At 28.2% G+C, this 25,026-nt stretch overlaps 1 protein-coding gene across 1 annotated transcript in view; it reads right to left on the bottom strand.

The window, feature by feature from the left end:
• The window catches only part of LOC124811205 (uncharacterized), a 138,761-nt gene that overhangs the window by 77,310 nt on the left and 36,425 nt on the right, over positions 1–25,026 (bottom strand). Inside the window, exon 4 of the mRNA XM_065806390.1 lies at positions 24,239–24,296. Coding sequence (XP_065662462.1) covers positions 24,239–24,296 — 58 coding nt within the window. The remainder of the gene's footprint in view (positions 1–24,238; positions 24,297–25,026) is intronic.

The following is a 25,026-nucleotide window of genomic DNA, read 5'->3' as shown; positions in this document are numbered from 1 at the left end:
TATTTGTATATAAACATTGGTAATTAAAAAAAAATGAATAGCGTTTCTAAAGGAACATTTTATGGAGCTAATTTATTGTCACATGATTTTTTATTTTCATCCAAAAGTGTAAAATATTGTAGTTTTCTTTTTGTCAATTGCTAGTAAAGCAAATTCAAAAGAAAGTTGATCTTAAGAAATCGTAGACTCTAGGTAGATTTGATTTTCTTAAGTTTAAAAAATAACTCCTTACATGATGCAACAGTCACTTAATGTGTTACATCAACACAAACACATACAAATTGTAAGTCTAGCATTACTTGTAATTAGCTTTACTTTAATTTGACATTGCACAATATCTCGTTCATTCTTTATTTTGCACAAGTACTCATAAATTTTTACCTCGTTTGAACAAATTTTTTTACGAGATCATTCATGTTATTAGGGCATGATTTTATAAATTGGTTGTAGAAAGTTCAATTTCAGTACGAAAAAATTTCTTGAGATTTTGAGTACTTTCTGACTAAGTTTAGGATTTACACAGCTAGCTAATCACTCAACAGTTCTGTTAATCCTATCTTATAACAGTTGTATATAGAGAACTTTGAAAAAAGTATGATTTTCGTAATTTAATCAACTCGGCTGATATCGTTTTTTATTTTCAATTATGATTGTATAGAAGGGACAATAGGGTGACAAAAAAAATCAAGTGCTTGAAATAGGACGTTGCTAAATGAACTTGATATTATCAGATTTATAGATAAACGGAAAATAAAAATAAATGTATTTTAATTTTTTTTCTAAAACCAAGTTTTAGTTAATTTATTCAAATTTAGTGTTATTTAAATAACTTCAATCAATGTTATTCAGATTGTTCACTTGCTTTTACTTGATAATTGTTGACTTGTTTTCAGTAATGAGTTCACAAAAGTGGAATTATGCATATCTGGAATTCGACGTTGATGTTTTTCTGCGGTTTGTAAAACATATTGCAATTGCGTTTCATCTTTCGTCAAGATTTTCGTGTAATCTGAAACTTGTTTCACCCCTCTTTAGGCTGTGTCATTCACAACTTTCATAGAGTTAACAATTTTGTGTGCTCCTTGTTATTTGATTACTGTGCTCCATGTATTTCGGCAATGTTCCTTCGTAAATGTTAAATTTGTTGCGAGCATTTCAAAAAAATATTTTTATCTTTTTGATACAAAGTCATTTAAGTTCATGTTTATAATTTTATCATTTAATACTTTGCTTTTAAGCCTTTTTATCTTTGCTTTTTAGCTGGCTTTTCAAATCCAATCTAATTTTTTTTGAGTTTAGTAATCAACTTCGTTGCTGAAAAAAAAGAGACTTGTAAGGACGTCAGTTGTATACCGTAAATGTCCTGCAATGGCTTTTAAGCCAGCTTCAACTACTTCTTTGTCAAATATTTTGAAATTATTCAGTTTTTTATTCAGTATCAAGTCAATGTGAGAACCAAATGAAATGATGAGCGCCCAAAATCAATGTTTCATGTAAATCAAAATTGAAAAAATTTAAAACCGTAAAAGATTATTCTCATCCTTTTTTGTTAAACAAAATTGATTTTGAAGCAAGTAGATTTTAATAGAGAACACTGCTTTTATTATCCATCATGTTTGGTTGATAGCATCACGAGTAAAAAAAGTTATTTCACTTTGACCTGGAGGAGGTTTTCCTAAAATAATTATAAGCTTTTGGAAAAAATTTTTGTAATCGTTGCATGATTATTTTTTTCTTAGCAGCATATTTACAGCAAATTCTAATGCTGATGGTAGAAACAAACCATACACTTTGAAGTACGCATCGCTTAAGACCCATGATTGAGATTTAAGTTCACTCCACTGATCACTAAATCATTGAAACAACTAAACCTCTCTACCAGTTTACGGAATTTCTTTTTTTAATATTATCGACAGGCTGTGAAAGACTTTCTAATTAATTTATCAAAATATAAGCACCTGAATGTATACCTGTGTTGCTTGAAGTTGTATCAAAAAAAAGCTTTATTACTACTTCAAGTTACAACTTTATCATATGAAATGTTCGAATCATTTAATGCTTGTTCAGTTGCTTAACTCATTTATTTATCTATTCAGTTTTAGGACTTAAAACAGTTTTTCGACGTCATATCCTGTCACTTCTATGGACCAGTCGATTCGATTTATCTCTACTGTTTAAATCGGGTAACAGTTTTCCGTCTAAACCTATTTTTTCGTCCAAATCGAAGCTATGGAACCTTGATTTCTGTAAAAATTTTCATAACGTGCACATCAAAGCAATTCATATGATGTAGATAAATGTTCAATATAACCACCTAACCCTTGATAAATTGTAGACAAAACCAAGGAATCGGAACAATTGAAATTTTCAAACGATCAAAAGTTCAACAAAATGCTGGGGGGCAATCACTTTTTTTTTGTTTTTTCACTCTTTTAGCTTCAATTTCTTTACTGATGATGTTCATCAGCAAAGAAATTGAAGATATTCTTTGCTGATGAACATCATCAGCAAAGAATATCTTTGAGTTCTTCTCCTTACTCTGGCCTATATTTATATGTGTAGTATGTATTTATTGTAAATTTATCAAACGGCAATCTTTTCTACAAGCAAATTATCAAACGGCAAAAAAAAAAAAAAAGAAAGGTTATTTGCAAAAAATTTTAAGCAAAAAATTCAAGATAAAATAAAAGATTTTTCTTTTTTTTCTGTAAAATATTTTGTAAGATTTTTAGAATTTTATAACATGAAATGAAATTGAAATTTAGGTCAAGTTAAATAGAAATTTTGCAACTTCTACTTATTCTGCGTGGAAGGACTGATTGCAATGGCTCCAATTTAAATTTAGTTAAAATTCGAATTACATAACACTTATCCAAACAAAAGGTTTGTTTTAAAAGATTATCAATGTTATATTACATAAATCAGTTAAGCTACTCTCATTCCAACATTTTTCATATATTTCTTCTCAATACATTTATTCCAATTAATTTGATATTGTGAAATTGCATTTAGTTCTTTTTTTCTTTAATTCCTTTGAGAACTAAATTCTGTATAAAAAATTCATTTCGATTTCGAAACAAATGAAAAACTTTTTTAACTTTATTTAAAATAAGTATTAGGCATCTCAGAGTGAAAAAAGTCATATGCAGTTTTCGAAAGCATGATTCAGAGTCCCAAGGCAGAAAAAAAGCTATAGAAATACTTGTAAAAGAATACAAGGATAAACATTTTTTTTTTTTTTTTTTTTATTCACCTCCTCAAGGCCAGGAAGGCCACTACAGATAAGGAGGCTACTTAATAGTGGTTATAACCCTCTCTCAACTCTATAACTCCGAAACACGAACCTCGACGAACAAGGCCGCTGCGCGGAGAAACAAGTTGACAACATACACTTTGAAAACAAAATGTGTACATTTTGAGAAACATACACTGGAAGAGCGTGGCTTTGATAAAGTTAAAAAAAAGGCATCTAATAACTCTACGTCCGACCAAGTAGTCAAGGTATAGGTTAACAGCTTTATATTTTATATTCACAATCTTATATTTTTAATTTCATTCCAAAACTGTAAAAGCAATTCTTTTTTAGACGGACTATGCTACCAACAACGTTGATGAACCATTGCTTTTAAGAAAGCCATCTTTCCCTTCAAATTTTTTAACGGTTTCTGAATAAGATGATTATCGGGTGAGTTTGGGACACATTCTTAATTTATGAAAAACCTGCAAATATTATAAAAAAACAGTCTTTCCTTATAATGTGGAATGGCAGAATAAAAGATTATTGGCAAAAGCTAGGAGAAAAGATTTAAAGCCACCAGTGTGATGTTCTACGCAGAAATCACTACATCGTCTGGAAATCAGCTTTTGAAGCCTTAAAAAATCATACCGGGATCGATTCAGAGCTTGAAAGTCAGTAAGAAATGAGGTATTTAAGTGGTATGAAATTTCACACTGTGTCCTGGACGTCACTCTCCATTTAGCTTCGAGAAATCTAAGTTTTCGAGATGTGTTAGCAGTTTATGTTTATAAAGTATAGTTTTAATGTTGCTTGGATTATTATTCTAGATGTAATCTTTATTTCAATACTTTGTTCTTATTTGTATAGGTTCATCAAACATGCTGGACGAGTATGATAATGATAATTTTTTAGCTCCTTTGAGCTGTGGGGGAAACACAATAAGGCACTTCAGTTCCATTTAGAAGAAGTTTCTTGACACTAAAAACAAAGAACAAGAATCCAAGTACACTATTTGAGCTAGAGAACACAAAATGAGTTCATTATGGCACGTGGTGAAACTGTTTTTGCTGCTATTATTGAAGAGGTCTACACAGCCATTTATTTTGCCATTATTATTGAAGGAACTCCAAACTCACACGGAGCAAATCACTCCGAACTCATGCGTAACAAATCACTTTCTTTCTTCGATTTGTCCGACTAGGATCTGACAACCAATGGTAGTAAAAGAGCGTTTTCTAAAAGTATAAAATCTGGAGAAAAAACAGTGTTCTGACATTGCAAAGCTGATTATACACGTTTTGGATCAAAGTTAAATTGATTTAAAGAACTGTATGGACCATGGCTATGATATCGGGGCTAATATGTCCGTTGTATACAAAGGAGTGCAGGCCATTATTCTCAAGAAAAATTCTCAAGCTTTGTTCATGTCTTGCAGTGCGCATAGTCTCAATCTAGCTGACGTTCATTCTGCAGAATCCTCTACTGTAGTCAAGAACTATATTGGCAACATCCCTAATACATTTTAGTATTAGCCCCGTGCTGGAAAATTTTGACTGAGGCAACGGAGCAGTCCCTTCACTAAACGTCCCAATTAAGATGGAGAGCGCGCATAAAGGCTGTCCGGCTGTTGTTGAAACAACCAAAAGAAATACTATAATCCTTGAAATATCTTGAAAAACTTATTTTAGATGATTATCAACTGATTTTAGTTAAGGCACTCAAATAGGGGATTCAATCATTTAAATTCATTGTCTTAACTTCTTTCTGCTTCAAGGCTCTCCAATGTGTCAAAGATGTCTGCATCCTCCTTCAATCAGAAAGCATTTCTTTGGTTAACGAGACAAAGTTTTTATAGACTCTAATCAATGATCATGACCAACTATGTTCTTCTTGGCCCCAAATTCTCCAAGAAGCAAAACTGGTTGCATTTGGATTAGCTTCGTTTGGGTTTCAAAATTATTTTGTTAAGAATTTTTCTACAACATTTTTTAACATAATTTATAACATGATAACACTGTTTTGTTGGAATTCTACCTCTATGCTAAAAGTCTAGAACTTGATCTGTAACAAGACATTCTCTTACATTGTTGTTATTTTTAGTTAAAAAAATTTTGTTAGACTTGTCTTACAGATGGCAGTTTGTGCCTTGTGATCACAGCTGTAGCTTGACCAATACATCATACTTCATTTTTACTTCTAGTCTCCATATATCAACTTTGTAAATATTTATTTTATTATGCGTTTTAAAAATATGTTTTCATTCAAGACTGATTTCATTTGTAATTTCAGGAAGATGAAATGCTTTTAGCAGTAATATAATACTTGCATCAGTATTGCTTAACTTGCTTACTTAACTGGATGATGAAATGTTATACTGGGTGTTCTAAATGCCAGCCAAATAATTTCATTTTTAACTTTTTAGTTTTCCAAAAAATAACAAAGCTTTTTATGCGTAAAGGCTCATAAGAATAACAAATAATAAAAACTTTAAAACATTTTGCACTTAATTAGTAAAACAGAAGAGATAAATGATGAAGTATGAAAAATGTGGGTTCGAGCAACCCTCTAAACTTAAAAAACTAGGTTGAGCATCCCCTTAACATTAACAGATTTTATCCAAATTTTCCCAATATCATTTTTTTATTAAATGGAACCAAATAAAATGTTGAAAGCATAAGAAAAAAAAAATCTTGTCAATGAAAATAGATTGACAAGTTTTTTTTTTCTTATGCTTTTTTATTTATTTGTCACTTTTAAGATTTTGTGATAAAATAACTTTCAACTGCTTTGAACATGTTGGAAGTAAATTCATTTTAAATTTTAGGGTTGACATATTATGTGGAGTGTGCAGGAGTCGTGTAACTTCTTGGGACCCCCAAATATTTCCTCCTTCACATTCACTCGTTGATATTATTTAGCGGTGTCCTTGTAAAATTCACAAAGGTCAGTATAATGTTAATAACTTTACTAAAGAACCCTTTTCCAAAGCTCAACAGTTGCTTCACCGCATTTTCATGATCATTGTCCAAATGTTTTCCAGAATTTCATTTGACATAAACAGCAGATATATAAATAGAAAATTTAGATTATATCGATCACTAAACAACCGGGAAGACTCACAAAAAGGCCACCCAGGCTTAATAAAATTGATAGTCAATTGCAGTCTACTTTTAACTTTCAAGACTTACTGTACATTTTTGTTTTTCTAAAACAAATCGATTCATTTTTATATCTTCCTGATATATGTTTCATTTATTGGAAGTCTTTTCGTGTATTTTCTATTATTTGCATAGGTAAGATTGTATTGACATTTTCCTTTATATAAGATAATTCAAAAATCTTTTTAAACTTATTAATAATTAAAAAATAATACTTTTTGAAGATTGTTTTGTTATTTAGCTGTTTATTTATTGCTTCTCCAATATACCGGAAAACATTGGTTTAACGGTGGTTTTAGCTAGTGGTTTTGTCAATTGAAAATTCGACAGTAATAAAAAGCTAGGTCTTATAGTTACTCGATTATATTGTTACTATAGTTACTCTATTATATTGTTACTATAGTTACTCTATTATATTGTTACTATAGTTAGTCTAGTATATTGTTTTAATTAGAAAAAAAGAAACCATTTTTACATTTTCAGCAAAAAAATAAATTTGAAATCCTGATGCAAATACTTTTTCCATCATTCCTCTGGTTACAATTCAGAACATGACAGTAAAATGAGGGCCTTTAGGTTAAATACATATAATTGATAAAATCTATGAAGCTATAATTTTTTTTTAAACGGCTTTCAATAGATTTAGTGCTATATTTTTTAATAACTTTAAATATAAGAATAAAATTATGTTAAAGTTGGAATGTTGATAATTTTGATTTTTTTAAATACGAAGTATAGTTTAAAGTTGTTAGCATTTATATTAAAGTGTAGGGTAATTTAATGTTATTTCGCCCATCACTCAATCTTGCCCGCCATTTTTGATTGCTTATATGTCTGTTAACACACATGCTGCATCATCACAAAGACATTTATTTAGAGCAGCAAGCCAACCTTTATCAGCATCATAACAACTAAACTCAGAGGAACCGTAAATAAAGAATTATCACTTAAGGAAATTTGTTGATTTTTGCTAAGTTTTTTGCTACTTAATTTGCCGAATTTAAACCAGTTAATGCAACTCTACCGAGTTAATTAGTTATTGTGCATTTTAGATTAAAATTTTATTTTTTTCTCCACATTTTATTCTCTAATTGTAATTACATTTACAATCGTTTTGAAATAGTAGAAAATGCATAAAGTTTTTTTTTGCTCAACCTCCCAAATTAACTTAATCTCGCCCACAGAATAAATATTTTTTCACCCAATGCATTCAACCTCGCCCGGGTGGGCGAGAATAGATGCAGCATGTTACATTAAGACATATTTATGAGATTTAACTCTTTCGCAACCAGCAGTTTTTCAATCTTTTCGCCGTGACTCCTATTATTTTTTGATTAAATTGGGATGACATATTTAAAAAAAATCGAAATTCAAAATCATAAAATTTTGTGAAGATATAGTAAAGACATCATGCTTTTGATTGCTTACAAAGAATTATACTTTATATGCATTTTTATTCCCTATACTTTTGAAGAAATCATTTTATAAATTAATTATCCTTAATTCAACCAAGTTTACCAAGACATTTTTATAAAACATTGGTCCACAGCGTCCTCAGTTATTGATTCTGGATGGGCACGATTCTCACAACTTCATTGAGCTAATTATTGCTATCCAGAACCAGAGATATATAGGTGAAATGTCTTCACACACATCAAACTGGCATCAACCATGCGACCGCACCTTATTCAAGCCACTGAAAGATTATTATTGCACTACAGCACAAGATCTGATGGGTACGTTTCCACGAATTATTACTTGTCGTCCAAATTTTGAAGGTATATTTGCTTCAGCTTGGAAAAAAAGCAATGATTTCTAGTAACATTACAACTGGGTTCAAGTCGTGTGAAATTTATCTATTTAATCCTCAGGCTATTCCTAGTTATGCATATTTGCCAAACTATCTACTCTCAGCTGAGGATATTTTAGTCATTTTAACCGTTGATAACATTTCAATACCAGGTGCAGATAATGATCAAGATGTTGATAACGTTTTGCACATTGGTACCGGTGAATCATTGATTGGCATAAACGAGAATGAAAATCTGAATTTACATGAGAGTGCAGCAGATAGTGGACTTCTTATCAATGTTTATAATGTCATGACTCAGGATACATCTAAATGCTTACAAATAATGGAAAATGAAATGAGTCCTTCTCAGTTGACAAGCTACAACCATCTGTTTGAAAACGGCTTTGATCTTGCTTGCGACAACGAGTTTGTGACCTGGTGTGCACTGAATCGTTTAGTTCTCAACAAAATGTCAAAAAATATATCTGAACATCAAAATCAAGCATTAACAAAAGATCAAGAAGTTACTGAAATCAAATGTTCTTTGGTTAATATTAGACTATTTTATTTTTGCTAATACTACTACACAATAAAAATCATAATTTAAAACTTTAGCTAGCAACTTTAATGCTCATATTTTATGCACAAATTGATAAAAATTCCGAATGAAGTATAAAATTTACTAACTTGCATTTCAATAGTATTACTTATTGTTATCTTAGGAATTCCAATCATCAATTGTTCAAGAAAATAATTTTTCAGATTTCGATGTTTCTATGGACGCTGGAAAGGTTGCTACTCTTCTAGAATAGTTACCTAATGGTACTGAAGAAGATAACGCAATTCACAGTTTGCTACAAAGAAACGCTTTTATTTTAGAAGCAGAAATTGTTGTTCCTGATAACCAGCTTGCATATTTGGTCAACCCAGTCAACATTGACAGACGAATAACGTATGGTTTTTGTCTAGGCTTATGGGAACGGGATTTTAACGGGTAAGTGTTTGGTTTCCGGACGGGCCTTATATGGTAAAAAAATTAAGCAAATTTGCTTGATTGGATTTTAAATGGTTTTTATCAGGGCCGAAGAAAACCCGTCTAATCCCCAGAGATTTGACGGGTTTTCCATAAGGTTCCCAAAAGGTTTAAACTAATAATTAAAAAAATTATAACAAAACTTACTCGATGGTTGCCATTTATAATTCGTATTGTGCATAAAATAAATTTAAAAATTTAACTTTTATGCATTATATTTTTTGTATACTTTATATTTACATTGTAATTAAAGAGCATTTTTTTTTTCGATGTATTTTTATTACTGTGAAACTCCATTAAATAGACGTCGTTTTAAAATTTCATTTATTACCATTATAAAAGAATTTCTTTGTATTTTTTAAAAATAAATTTACAAAGTTTAGCATATATGTTTAACATATGTTCCAGTAACTATTAAACATGAAGTAACTATATCATTGAGAAACTGTTTGCATTTTTAAAATGATCAAAATATAAAATTTTGTTTCTACTAGTGATGGTAATAACTGCTTTGAGTTAATCAAAACTTTGGTTTAGTTAGAAACATTTAAAAAAAGCAAACAGGCGAATGTTGTGATGGATAGGTTATATTCAGGGAACTTATAGCTTTTAAATCGTTTTTAGAGATCCACTCTTTTCCATTGATTTTTCTATATTTTATGCAAGCAAAATGACTGATTTTAACGAAGTTTACCCACGATGAGATATAAATATTAGGTGTTTATATATAAATGCAAAAATTGCTTTATTGTTATGCATCTACCTCATTTTTTAATCATTGGTATTTTTTGACTTTGATTTAAAATTGTACGCTTGTAATATTAACAATAATATAATAATATACATAATGTTACGTATAAGTTATATATTATTTATATATAAGTTATTTATATATAATTATATTTTATTATAAATAATATCATTATTATATTATATGTAATATATTATTTATAAAATAATATATATAATTATATATTTATTTTTATATAGCTTATATATAAATTAACATATAATTATATATATTATTTTATATTAAATAGTTATTTTGTATAAAATATATTACTTATATTATAAGTAATTATTATTAATAATAACTTATACATAGAATACTTACACTTGTAAAAACTTATAATACTTAACTTATGTTTACAATACTGATAAAATTTTTATTGACATGCTTATTTATTATAACTGAGTTATAGTAAGTTGAACACTGTTTTTGTTTACCATAAATTAATTTTAAAATGTTGGGATAAAAGTATTAAGTTCCAGGTCATAGGTCTTATATGATATGTATATTATGTATATCTTGTATTTTGCCGCATGTTTAATAATACTTCTGCTTGGTGCACTCTAACTGTTAACAATACTTGCACACTGATATGAGTAAAAGTGTCTTCAACAGCCAGAATGTATTTTTGATAAATATTAGTTATGATAGATAAATATAGTTATAATAATAATGTTAATAACTTATATTTATTAAAATTAGTGAAAGACTTATGTATGATAGAATTGCATGAACTCTGGGGGACAAATGTAATGGAGTAAATATTACCTTTGTTTATCACCACGATTAGAGTAATGTAAGAAAATATTATTTTTATCTAAAGAATATTCCGCAAAAATCAATATTTTCTTAAGTATAAAATTTAAACATAAATGTAAAAAATTTTATATATAGTTTGCAAAACGTTTTTACTGTTCATAAATGTTGTTGTCAAAGCCTAGGCCCAGGACTCGCAATTTAGGGCAACCAAAACTGGTTTGAAAAAAGATTTGTTTAAAAAGTGGTGCCCAAAAACGTAATTCTATTTTTGATTATCTACATAACATACATTTTTTTGTAGATTTCAAAATTCTTCCAAAAGATGGTTTTATCTGTTAAAATATTGAGTATGAAATCAATCTTGCTGTTATCATATGTGATGCACCAACTAGAGCATTTGTTAAGTGTATTAGAGGCACAATGGTTATAACTGATGTAAGCGTTGTGTTTAGAAAGGAGACTGGTGTGGCTAGATAATACTCCCACATATTTCATAAATTATAAGCACTGATTCAGGTTTTTTTTTTAAATGGAATTAAATTTTGACATAGTGACAAAGTTTCCTTTAGACTTTATGCATCTAGTATGCTTAGGAGTATGTGAAGACTCAACTTATGGTTAAATGGCCTAAATGTTGTAAATTGTCTCAGATTATATTCAATACTTTATCTGGCGGACTGTTTCAGATATGTCGTTTGATTGTAAGAAAATTTTTTAGAAAACCAAGGTCTTAATTAGATATTAAATAATGAAATGCAACTGAACTTAGACTTTTTTAGTATACACTGGGCCAGTTGTTAAAAGGGGATGATATGGCCAAAAATCTATTCAAATTTTTAGTGCTTTCAGTTGCAGTTCTAATTTTATAATGTTTTATTTTGTTAAAAAAATATATTGCTTTTGCTTGTCAGTTACTAACTTATTTTGTGCAGTTATTTGGTGAACTTTATGGTAAGGGTCAACTAGTTTACAATGTCCATTCTTTAATACATGTAGGAAATAATACAGTTAAATTTTAAGTATTTGATAGTTGTCCCTCGTTCAAATACAAAAATTTTTCAGATCAATTAAAAAAAGTTGTTCAAAGAACAAAGGGTTGTTCAAATAAACAGAAGATAAAAACAGAAGTTTAGTATTCCTAAGTTTGATGGATCAGTAACCATTGCATTGAAACACTGTTTACAATTTTAAAATATCAAGATTTAAAATGTTTTGTATCAGCTAATGAAAGTGATAATTTTTTTGAAATTACAAAAAAAAAAGGTTTAGTTAAAAAGGTTTTAAAAAGCAGACAATTCCTGTGACAAATAGGTTGTGTTTGACAAATTTGCAGCTTTTTAGTCGTTATATATATATATATATATATATATATATATATATATATATATATATATATATATGTATATATATATATATATATATATATATATATATATATATATATATATATATATATATAAAAGACCCTCGGAATTAGGAAAAATGATTTTGGCAATATATTGCTGACCTAAATCTTTTAGATTTAGGCAAAAACTATTTGATACAAAGGTCTTACCATAAAACATAGAAACGAGGTCAGCAATTTTTTGCCGACCTCAAACACTTTAAGGTCGGCAGTAAGATCGACATTGCCGAGTGCCGACCTTATTTCCGAGGGTTGTATATATATATATATATATATATATATATATATATATATATATATATATATATATATATATATATATATATATATATATATATATATATATGTATGTATATATATATATATATATATATATATATATATATATATATATATATATATATATATATATATATATATATATATGTATATATATATATATATATATATATATATATATATATATATATATATATATATATATATATATATATATATATATATATATATATATATATATATATATATATATATATATATATATATATATACACACACAGTCGATTGCATAAATATAGAGTCACTTCTTTGTTTGTGTGAAAATTTTTGTTTTTTTCACAATTATATTTGAAACCAACTAATTAATATGATTAAAAGCGTATTAAATGTCTTAATTAATTCTCTATAGAATCGTATATAATTAGAACTCGTTAAGTTAACCAGTCTTGAGTAATTGTTGATTTAATTAGAACATATCTGTATTTCTAATGTAGCAAAAGTATAGAGTCAACTAAAATTTAGCGACCCAAACTGAAATATCTCAGCAAAATGTTATCCGAGCAATTTATAATTTGGTGGTTGATTTCTTTCCAACTATAAAAACGTTCTTGGGAAAAATAAAATAAAATTATCATATTTTTATTTTGAGTTATTCGCATTGGTAATTATTTGGTAAAGTAAAAAGACAAAAATAGGCAGAATAGTTGTTTCAGACAAGGTACAATGGAAAATTATAGGTCTGCTAAAGGAAAAAACAAAAAGCCAACAAGAAATAGTTCAAATGTGCAATGTTTTGCTTAAATGTGTTCAAACAACGTTGAAAAACCACGAGCTACATAAAGAATTACCAAGGCTTGGTATGTCTATTGTCAAAGATTTACCAAGGCTTGGTATTTAAAGTTAACTTCAAGAAACATAAGTTATCTTCATCGAAAGGTTAGACAAGACTCTAAAATTTATTACCGCAAACTTGCTGAAGGGTTCACAAATATGCCTGGTAACATAAGTGTTAGTAGATGGACTGTACAAAGATCCCTAAATAAGTAAGACTTAGATTGCTATGTCGCTGCTCGAAATCCACTTTTGCATGTTTCAGATTGCCTAAAAAGATTAAAGTGGTGTAGAGAAAGACTTCACTGATCTGAAGAAGACTAGGCCAAAGTTATTTTCAGCAACGAATTTAATTTTGAGGTGATAAATTACAAGTCAAGATTATTCATCAAGAGGCTGGCTGGTGAAAAATTCAAAGGGTGTTTTTGTGTACCAAGGATACAAGGTGGAGGAGGATCAGTAGGAATATGGGGATGCTTCTCGAATATAAGAACAGGGTCATACAACATTTATAATGGCAGATATAATTAGTACAACTATAAAGAGATCCTCGAAAGTAAACTTTTGCCATCAGCCAGAGCTTTTTAAGGAGAACAACAACAATGGATTTTTCAGTATGATGGCGCTACGGCTCACACTGCTATCTTGATTAAAGAGTGGCTTGATCGGAAAAACATTGTGGTCATGCCTTGACCGGCTTTTTATTTCAGATCTCAATCCCATCAAGAACATTTGGGCTTGGATAGACAAGAGATTGGTCAAAGAGAGCATAGCTAGTGCTGCGCAATTACAGCAGGCGTTAGAAAAGCTTTGGAAAGAATTTCCTAGAGAATTATGCATCCGACTAGTTGAATCTATGCCTACATGTGTTTGTGAATGTGTGAAAGTTTTCTCTAAAAAAAAATCTTAAATTTTTTTTTTGAAAAAACTTTTTTTCTTACTTTGTTTATAAAACCACTATTAATAAAATTTTAAACAAGTTAAATTATTACCTTTATATATATATATATATATATATATATATATATATATATATATATATATATATATATATATATATATATATATATATTTATATACATATATATATATATGTATATGAATACTTTTTTGATGAAGGATTACCATTCATTTATTTTATGTTTTTATACTGATTTCTGTTATATATCAAATCTATAGATGTAAATTAAAGCTTAGCATGCAATTAAATCATGATTTGACCATAATTGAACTTTTATACATTGTAAAGCCTCATTGTTATTGAAAAACTAGTAAAGGAACCTTCTCGAGTAGTTTAATGAAGGTAGGTGTTGATTTAGTTTTAACTGGAGAGTGTTCACTTAACATTTTATTGGAGGATGTTCATTAAATGCTCCAGAAAAAGTTGATTTTAATCACAGTACCTTTTTCAGGTAATTTATGCTCATGAATTCTGCACCAATAAGTGCTTGTTCTACTTAGTAAATGAAATTTGTATAAGTGACTAAAAGCAAATTCAAAATATGTGTTTTTATGTATACAGATATGTAAAAACGAAAAAGGAATAAAAGAAGGAGAAATCCTTACTTCTAAAACCCATTTTTTTTACAAGAAGAGTATTTACTGAAGAGCAAGAAAATCTTTGATTTTCTTGAATGAATCAAGAAAATTGCCACCTGCTCTCAAATGTATTATGAACACATGTTGTATATTAAAGATCTATAAGCAACATATGCCTAATAATTCACCATTTGGATTTCTTGCTCTTGCAAATCCAACTGGATGGATGAATACAGAGTTGTTTGTAGAAGTAGTTCAATATTTTATATCAAAAAACTCTCGTCAAAGAAAAATGTATCTCTACTTATATCTGATAATCACGAGAGCCACTTATTTAAAAAAGCTCTTGATCTTGCTAAACGTAACAGTGTTACTAATCGTACTATGCTACCACATAGTAGTCACAAAGTGCAGCCCCTAGATGTTTTTTTATTTGCTCCATTTAAAGTTTATTATAATGACACAGTAAAATCTTGGCTTCTAAACTATCTTAGAGTGTCACTGTGAGTGTTCTAAATCATCCCTGGAGAATGAATATTTACGAAATTGCATCTTGTGTTAGCATAGCATATGAAAAGTGTTTTACTATCACAAACATTCAAAATGGATTTAGGAAAAGTGGAATATTTCCTTTTGACAAGAATGTATATTCAGAAGCAGATTTTTTATGTAGTGTTGTTGCTGATAGAAACAATCCAAATAAATATCAAACAAACACTGGAAAAAACTCTGAATACCAATAACTTGTTACTCTCACCATGAAAGCTTTAGGAGCCTTTTGTCAGTTCCGAGCCAAGTACAAGTCAAGCCAATGATTCTGAAATTATTAACTTTTTTAAGCCCTTCTTAGTTTAAAGGATTTCTGAAGGCCGCTGAAAGAAAAAAATAAAAGAAAACCTTGTCAAAATGCTAGCAGTATAATAGCAACAGATGCACCAACAAAAATTGTACTGAAGTAAAGAAAAGAAAAAGAAGATAAAGAAACAGCTATCTTATCAGAAAAATAAAAATAAAAATTTTGTTTCTGAAAGTGATTTATTGAACATGAACATGATTCCTATTCTTAATTTTAAAAAATTATAATAAACCTTTAGAAAATATTGTTTCTTTTTTTTTATATAATTTTTTGTATTGTTTTCTTACATTTTATAATTTTTTTGTTATCTTGTTTCATGGTGCCCCATAGACTATCAAACTGATACAAAATTTGACTATAACTCAATAAGTTTTTACTCTTTAATTTTGATAATTTAAGAAATTAATTTTCAATGTATAATATTTATATACAAATTGCGCTAATCGCTAAAAAAAGCGTGTTTAAAAAAGTAGTTACAAAACAAAAACCAAAAGTGTATCATGGTGCCCCACTCTCCCCTATATATAAAGTTAAACAGTATATATCAAACTATATTCAATATAAATATAAAATTATATTTATATAATAGTTTTATATAATTTATTTATCAGTAACTAAAGGAACTTTATCAATTTATTATATGAATCACAAGCATGTGCTTATTTATTACAAGGATATTTTAAAACGTTTAAATAAATGTTGATTATAAAATTAAAAATTGTATATTTCTACCTTCGATGGTTAAAATTGCATTTTTTATCTGAAGAGTTTTAGGAGAAATTGTTAGAGTTTTATAACATTAAAAATAATTTATGTTACCTATAAAATTTGAGACAAATAGTTTACTTTCATTTTTTTACAGGTCATATGAAACAAGATATTGTGTAAAGAGGTTTTCAAAGAAGTCGTTTAAACAACAATGGAAAAGCTTCCAATTTGCGAGATAACCGTGAAAGTGTTCACTACACGAATAAAGAATCGTTTAAAAGTTTGCTTAATTTCGACTGTAATTTCAATTATTTTTGTTGAAATAAACCAATCAAGTTAAATATAAATTTGCTTCTTCTGTAAATTTTAAACATTTAGACGTTGTTTTTTAAGATTTGCAATGGGTAAACCTCGTGGGACTCTTACGGGAAACCCAGCGGGCATACCCATATGGGTCCCAGAGGAAAACCGCGGCTAAGATCCGGCGGGTTCCCGATGGATTTTCCATATGGGTCCCAGTTGCAAACCCAAATGGGCCCCATACGGTTTTAAAGTACGGAATTTGACTGGGACCCATATGGGATACCCAGCGGGCATACCCATATGGGTCCCAGAGGAAAACCGCGGCCAATATCCGGCAGGATACCGTTGGTCTTCCCATATGGGACCCAGTTGACGACCCGTATGGGCCCCATACGGTACCCGTATGTCAATGTTGGCTGGGAATCCAGTTGAAGAAAAAAATGTTGATTTCATTGTGAAAATTTTTAGTAACACTCTTACTAAGCTAAAAGAAAATGAAATCTTAGAACCATTTATAACAACAAAATTGAAATCTGCTACAGTTTCGGATTTTTCGTTTGCAAACTCATCCTACCCTGGTAAGTCAATCATTTCACGAAGTGATCAATATTTTTATAGCAACAATGCAACTTTTAATAAATTTTAAAGTAATTTAAAATCTTTAAAATTATTTAAATATTATTATTTTTATTAAATATATGTTTTTATATATGTGCAGGTGATGGAGATGATGATGTCTTGGCATATCCTAATGCCACCGCATGGAAAAAGATAGCGGACAGACAAGGTCAGCTAAAATACTTAGTTTTAACTTCTCAAGAAGCATACTCAGCAAAGCTGAAATATCACCACAACAAAATCGAACAGGAAAGATTAAAATGCGAAGGAAAACAACTGCGACTTATCAATGCTGCTAAGTGACTCAAAGAAAAAGAAGAAAAAACAGTATTGGCTGAGAAAAAAAAATTAGAAAATTGTGCCAACAAGTCTACAGCGACAAAAAAAGTTCAATTCACTATCATCTTTATTGCAACCATGGGTTGGTCCCGAGAACAATACTGACTAATATGTACTAAAATCTCTTTCATATAATAAAAAATGCATACAATTTCGTATTATATATGTAAAATTTTTTATTATTTTTATTTAAGAATACTCTAATGGTCTTATGTGCGTTAAGACCTAATGGTCTTATTAGTTTTGTGATAAGACCTAATGGTCTTATCACAAAGCACCGCCACTTGGGCATCAGCATTTAATGAGTTGGTTCCCTATTTCAAGGCTAACCGATAACATAAAATTGCTTCGAACAGGATTCGAACTCGCAATCCTTGTATTAAAAGTCCCATCCAGATCCAGGTCTGAAAATAGGGAGGGGTGAAAGTTTGCATTCACAAAAACCCCATGATTTTTTACTTTTTTCATTAAAGTAGTTTAATTGAATATACAAATTAACTAACGAGATTTAATCTCACCAACCTGTATATAACGTCACCCAAGGCGAGTATAAGTTCTTTTTAAAAGGCACACAGTGGGCGACTTTAAATCAACATGGCAAGATTGAGTTAAAGTGGGCAAGATTCAGTGCTTTTGACACACAGTACAGTTTTTAATGGTAATGCCAAACACTTTTAAAAAGTCTACAATAGTCTGCATAGTTTTATAGCTGAAAGACTAAGCTATCGAATGATGTATTGTGCTGCAGTGTAGGTTTATAAAATGCCTTTTAACTGTAATTTTGGTGTGGATGTCGGCGAGGTTTGATTAAGTTAGCCTATATGAATAAAGTCTTTTTTTTTTCACGTAACAGTTTATTTACTTTAAATACATTATTGCTGCATCAAACAACGTTTTTTTTAATATGACATTTACAATCGCCCTCGAATTGTGGTATCAAAAGCATTTGCATACACTGAAGATAAGAAAATGTATATTCTTTTACAAAAATATGATTTGCAACATATAAAATTATTTGTGATATTAAAATCTTTTAAAACAAATGCTTTTACCGTAAAACTTTTTTTGCAAAAAGTAATTAGCAGCATTTTTATGTTATTTTAAAGCTAAATGCACGTTATTCAAATCGTGAAATTATTTATTTCACCGCAGAAAGATTCAATTATCGATTCAAACTCAACTCAGTATCACACACATTTTATGCTAGGGCAAACAAAATATAGTTTTACAAGGTACAACAATGCTTCTTTTATACGCCGACCGTTATACTGATGTTATTCATAGATTATATACCTAAAATCGGTCACCAATATAGTTGCAACATAAGTGTTACCTGTGGCAACAGCAACACATGTTTTACTGTTTCTAGCTATGTCTTTGGCGTTTCTCAATTTATAAAGGGTAAAGAAATGCACCCCCTTCTAAAACAAGTTAAAAACTAATTTTTACACAGTTGTTAGAAACTTTGTTTAGGAAAGAAAATCTAAATATATAAAGGACTGGGGCCAATTTTTTTTCTTTCTTAAACTCATAGTTTCCGTAAACCGCCTACAATATCTCTACCACTTGTAAGACTACCCAATCTATTGATAAATACTTCCACTACACCATTCGCTATGATGTAGTCAACCAATTTTTTTGTCAATTTGATTTAAGTTTCAACGCATAAATTTAATAGAGAATATTTGTTAAAAGCCTGTTGAAATGTTTTGTCTTTCTACCTTTGGAGGATAGCTTTTTTTTTATTTTTCTTGAGAACTTTTAACTACTTTTAACCTAAAATTTACTCTGCCAATTTGTTTCGATAATTACACTAATTTTGGTGTTCTTCTTTTTTATTTGATCACAGATCCCAAATACAAGCAACATCTGTTCTTTCTTCCAACATTTGTATAAATACGAATTCTAAAGCTCAATTAATCTTTTAGCTTTGTAATCAAAAGTTTTGTTTGGTAATTATTTAAAAGTTTTGGTACATAATTAAATTATTAAAACTTAAATTACTATGATTTATTTATTTTCATTTATTTCTTTTTATCCATTTTATTATCCTACAAACTCATTTACTTTAAACTCTTTAAACTTGAAAAATATTTTCCTGCGGTGGTATTATTAAGTGGCCCATTGAGTGATTACTCAATGTGCTTAAGGACAGCTCTGTAAAATACGTAATTTTCAAACGTTTTGGCAGGTTCAAATAAGATGCAAGTATTTTTCAACAAATCCGAATAAAAAAGCTCCACTTAATTTTATAATGTCCTTGTAAAAGTTTAAGTAAAACATAATTTTTTTTTATTTCAGGTTGAATAAAATGTTGTTAAAAACGTACGTATTTGTTTGTTTCGCTTAACGAAGGAAAAGTTTTACCTAGCAATACTTTCTAATGTTCGTTTTTGTAACTTATATTAAACATTAGAAACAAGTGGCATGTCAAAAAGTTATTATAAAAATATTTTGGCTTTTATGATTGATTTCTGTTGTTTTATATGAATATTAAATAGAACATAATAATAGATAAAAGGAAAAGTATTCTTAGTAAAAACATTTTCACAAAAATGTTTCAATCAGGTCTGTGAACTAAAATGTTTGTACTCGATATTTATTATTTTTTTCTCGGTTGCCTTTTTTAATATTCGTGTTTTTCGGACGGCCATGTTTTTTTTATATTAAAGATTATACAAGTAATAATAAAAGTAAACACTTTGCTAATCAATAGAAAACAATTTAACATCTAACCATCAAGTATATATATATATATATATATATATATATATATATATATACATATGTATGTATATATATATATATATATATATATATATATATGTGTGTATTATATATATATGTATAAATATATATATATATACATATATATATATATATATATATATATGAATATATATATATATACATATAAATATATATATATATATATATATATCATATATATATATATATATATATATATATATATATATATATATATATATATATATATATATATATATTATATATATATATATATATATATATATATATATATATATATATATATATATATATATATATGAAGACTTCCCGGTAAGAAACGGCAGGGTCACATTTTTTCATTTTGAGATATTAAACTTTTAAACCTATATAAGTTTTGAATTTTTAGGAAAAGTGTGTTCATTTTTAAAGTATATCGCAAAAATAACCATTTTCGTATGCAATTAAGGTTATATTTTTAGTTTAAGTGCAATAATTTTCATTTGAGACTTTCTTTTTTAAGTAAAGATTTTTTGGCCGTTTTTTTCCCCGTTATAACGTCTTTTTTAGTTTTTAGATCAAGTAAAAAGTTAAATTATTTATTTTTTTTATATTGGTTTATAAATAAAATCAGACAGGAGCTTTTTTATCAACCGACTTCGCCACTGGAATCTAGTATCGACCTTAAAACAGTCTTGGGGCCAGTATAAACTAAAAGTACTTTTTTGTTGTTGATGACAAAATGCAATTTTTCTTTTTAATTCTAAGGTTTAAAGCTTTGCCCATACAGATTTCACAAAACTGTAAGTACAAACAGGTTATTATTGCAGGGAGTCTTTTCTGATAATTATGAGCTTTAAATTTTTATGGGTAAATACAATGTAACCAAAAAATTAATATTTATGTGTATTCTCAATTTTTATCTTAATACCAATATTTCAATATCTTGTGATTATTATTTATTTAATTATTTTATTTCAAATGAGGATAAAGAAAAAACAAATTAACTTTTAAAAATCTTTCAAGAAATATTAACAAAAAAAAAAAAAAGAAAGGTCAAACTACAAATGAAAAAAGGTGTCTATTTATTCATCATCTTTAGAGTCAATATTTTCATAAAATGTCTAGACAAGCTCCTGATTGTAAGGCAGAGAATCATAAAACTTTGCATTGGATATGAACTTTTTTAGTACTTGTTGGTCTCTGTACTTTGCCTCGGAGATGCAAAATTTTGCATTATATAGAATCGGGATCTCACCTTTTATAGCATTCTTCCTATTATTTCTTAAATTTGTTTTTAACAATAATTCATTTAACAAATCACGATGAAATATAATGCCAGTTGAGTTTCCTCTAAAATAAATTGGACGTTTGTTCTTATAAAATGGTCTTTAAAAATCAGTTATATTTTTTACCATATCTTGCATCAGTTCTACAACTTGAAATAAAGTGGGTCTTTTACGAACATTTCTGAAATTCTTAATCCAATCTGATGGAATACATGCGGGTGTTTTGAAATTAATTAACCCCATATCTTTTTCACATTCCACATAAGAATGTCTGCGCTCTGGATACATAACTTTAATGAAGTCAAATCTTTTTTTTTTTCATGAATAAGGAAATCCATAAAACGAATTAATGTATAGTTTTTGTTTGGCCGGCACATGAATCACAAAATAGCTCTACAGATCGAATTTCTTTGTCTAACTGTCTCATAAAGAAATCATATAACACTGAAGTTATTTCATCAGCCCCTTTTCTAGAAATAGTTTCATCATAACAATACGAAAAAACTTCATTATTTGAAAGCACGTGAATATTAAATGATAAAATGCCAATTTTCTTCTGTTGTAAAAGTCATTGGTTGATAGATTTGGTAAATAAGGATTTTTTTGGAAGTCAAAAGCAATTGACTCAAATCTTTGTTCTCTTTGCGCTTTAAACCATGCATTTCGTTTTCTAACACAAATTGTTTCTGCATCTTTGTGGTGTTGTTCTTTTTGTAATTTTATCTCATTCAATTTTAATTTTAAACTCAGTACAAGTGTCAGTCATAGGGTACCCAAATGAAATGTTAAAATTAGTATTAAATACGTTGCGATAAGATCCACATTACAATTTATCATTTCCATACTTGATTTTAAACAGGTTAAATATCTTGGTAATATTCAGTTATTCAGGAAGGTATAGTCGCCTAGTATTATTTCGAGAGTAGTGGGACTCTCAACCTCCGAAAGAAGAAATGTGATCAAATATCTTATTTTTAAGTTTTGGAGTAAAATTTTAATAATGATTTTTGTGTTTTCCTCTTTGATTATGAAGCGAGTGACCTATATAATGAAAAAACGTAGTTTTAATATGTGAATAATGATGTTAAAAACTTTCATCAAGAATAAAGTTTTTATAATCATCAATGTATTTAATAAAAAATTATAATTTGCCTGTGGCTAAAAGACTTCTTTCTATTGTCTCCAATCTTCCCTTCTTTATCTCAAAGATTGAAGTAAATGCAGAAAAACAAACATGAACAAACAAACTCTTACTCGTAAATACCTCTTGATTTGTAATAAAAAGTTTACATTTGTAACTGCTATTATAGCCTTTAAATCGATATTTCGTTCTTATTCTTGAAACATTATTTAAAGTTATTAAACTAGCAAGATACGAATCTTGAGCATCCATGCTGGCTAGGGAGTTAAAAGAACTTAGTAAAAAAATTTTATCTTCTCTTTTAACAATTTCGAAGCATTTCAACCTTTTACAGTTACAATCAGGTCCTGTTTTATGCGATGCTAGCCATTGTTTTTTTTACTTTCACGCAATCTTTCATTACTTTTTCATTTTTTGGATTTCTTTTGGCATTTCTAATGGTTGTTCATAAGCCGCCATTTTTATTAAATTTACATCAACCAAGTCATCTGTTACTATTTTGAAAAGCGAGAACTTAGAGCTATCATTATAAGTATTGATAATTCAAAAAATAAGGAAAGTAAACTTGGATGATGTCTTTTAATAAGTGCCGAACATTATTTACATTCTTAAAAATTAGTTTTTCGGGGAGGTAATTTTTTGAATAATGAAGAAACGAGATTTCATTCCATCAAACTTTAAATATGCATCAAATCGTTTATTTGATTTGAATTCAAATACAAAATATGCTATTGTGATTAAAAAACCTAGAAAGAGTAAAATGTTAAAATTTTCAATGTGACTCTGCCGTTTCTTTCCATGGAGTCTTCATATATATATATATATATATATATATATATATATATATATATATATATATATATATATATATATATATATATATATATATATATATATATATATATATATATATATATATATATTTTATATATTTTTTCCATTTAACACTGTGTTTCATCAACAACGATTCATCAGAAAATCATTTTCTGATGAATCTTTGTTGAATCTTTGTTGTATTCTACACAATAGAGTGCTCAATGTTCTTAAAAGAACAGAGCAATTATATTAGTAATAGAAAATCACTTAACAAAAATTTTTTCCATTTAACACTGTGTTTCATCAACAAAGATTCATCAGGAAATGATTTTCTGATGAATCTTTGTTGATGAAACACAGTGTTAAATGGAAAAAATTTTTGTTAAGTGATTTTCTACTACTAATATATAATAGTTTTCGATTATTTGTCTTAAATCTCTGCCGTATTTTGGTGTGTCTACTTATTTTAAATGTTACCATATGCACGTTTATACTTTGGTCAAATGCTATTTTCCTTATTGTTGTCTAGCTTGTACAATAAAAAGCTTAAACTGTTAGTGATTAAATTTGACAAATAGTATTTAATCATCACTTACAAAAATATATCTGCATCATATGTTACTTCTAGTAATGGTTTGCAGTAAAAATTGCTTTCTATAAATAAAAATAACAACTTTAGAATAATAAGTGAATTTTTAAAAATATTATAATTCTAATATATATAAAAATATTTATCATAAAACTCTACCATGAAATACATTTGTAATGTTTTTAATTGAGTTTTTTCCGCAGTTTAGCTTTGAAGCGCATGCCCACATTATTGCAATACTTATTTATTTAATTTCAATTTTTTCATTATTTATTTATTTCGTTTCAATATTTATTTAATTTAAAACAAAGTGGCTATTTTGACCATATATTTGACATAATTTTTTTTTACTTTCACACAAGCTCATACGTTATGAGGGGTCATTTCTAAATATGTCGCACAAAAAACAACTTTTAGACCACTTCCTCCCTCCCATCTTTGTCACAAAGTATCACAAAATATATAATAAACTCCTCCTTTACCCCCTTTCTCACCTCACACAAAGTTTTTTTTTTTTTCATTTTAAAAAAAATAACAAGTATTCTCTTTAATTAAACTTTTTTACTACCAATATTTTTCCCAAACAAGATTAAGATGTTCTGCAGTAAAAAATCTTTGAATTGACTGTTCTTGTTCACAACCTAGCGCTTCCATAAAAAGTCAATAAAGTTTGATTTTTCTCCTTGTAAAATATTTTTATCTACCCATTCTTCTGCTTTAAAGCCTCTATCGTTTTCTAAGAAACTAAGTTGTCCATTTTCTTCCTTTTGAATAATTTTCTTTATCTTAACATTT

The sequence above is a fragment of the Hydra vulgaris genome, chromosome 09 (genome assembly GCF_038396675.1).
Source record: "Hydra vulgaris chromosome 09, alternate assembly HydraT2T_AEP".
In the NCBI taxonomy this organism is placed as follows: Eukaryota; Metazoa; Cnidaria; class Hydrozoa; order Anthoathecata; family Hydridae; genus Hydra; species Hydra vulgaris.
This window is presented reverse-complemented; position numbering and strand designations above follow the sequence as displayed.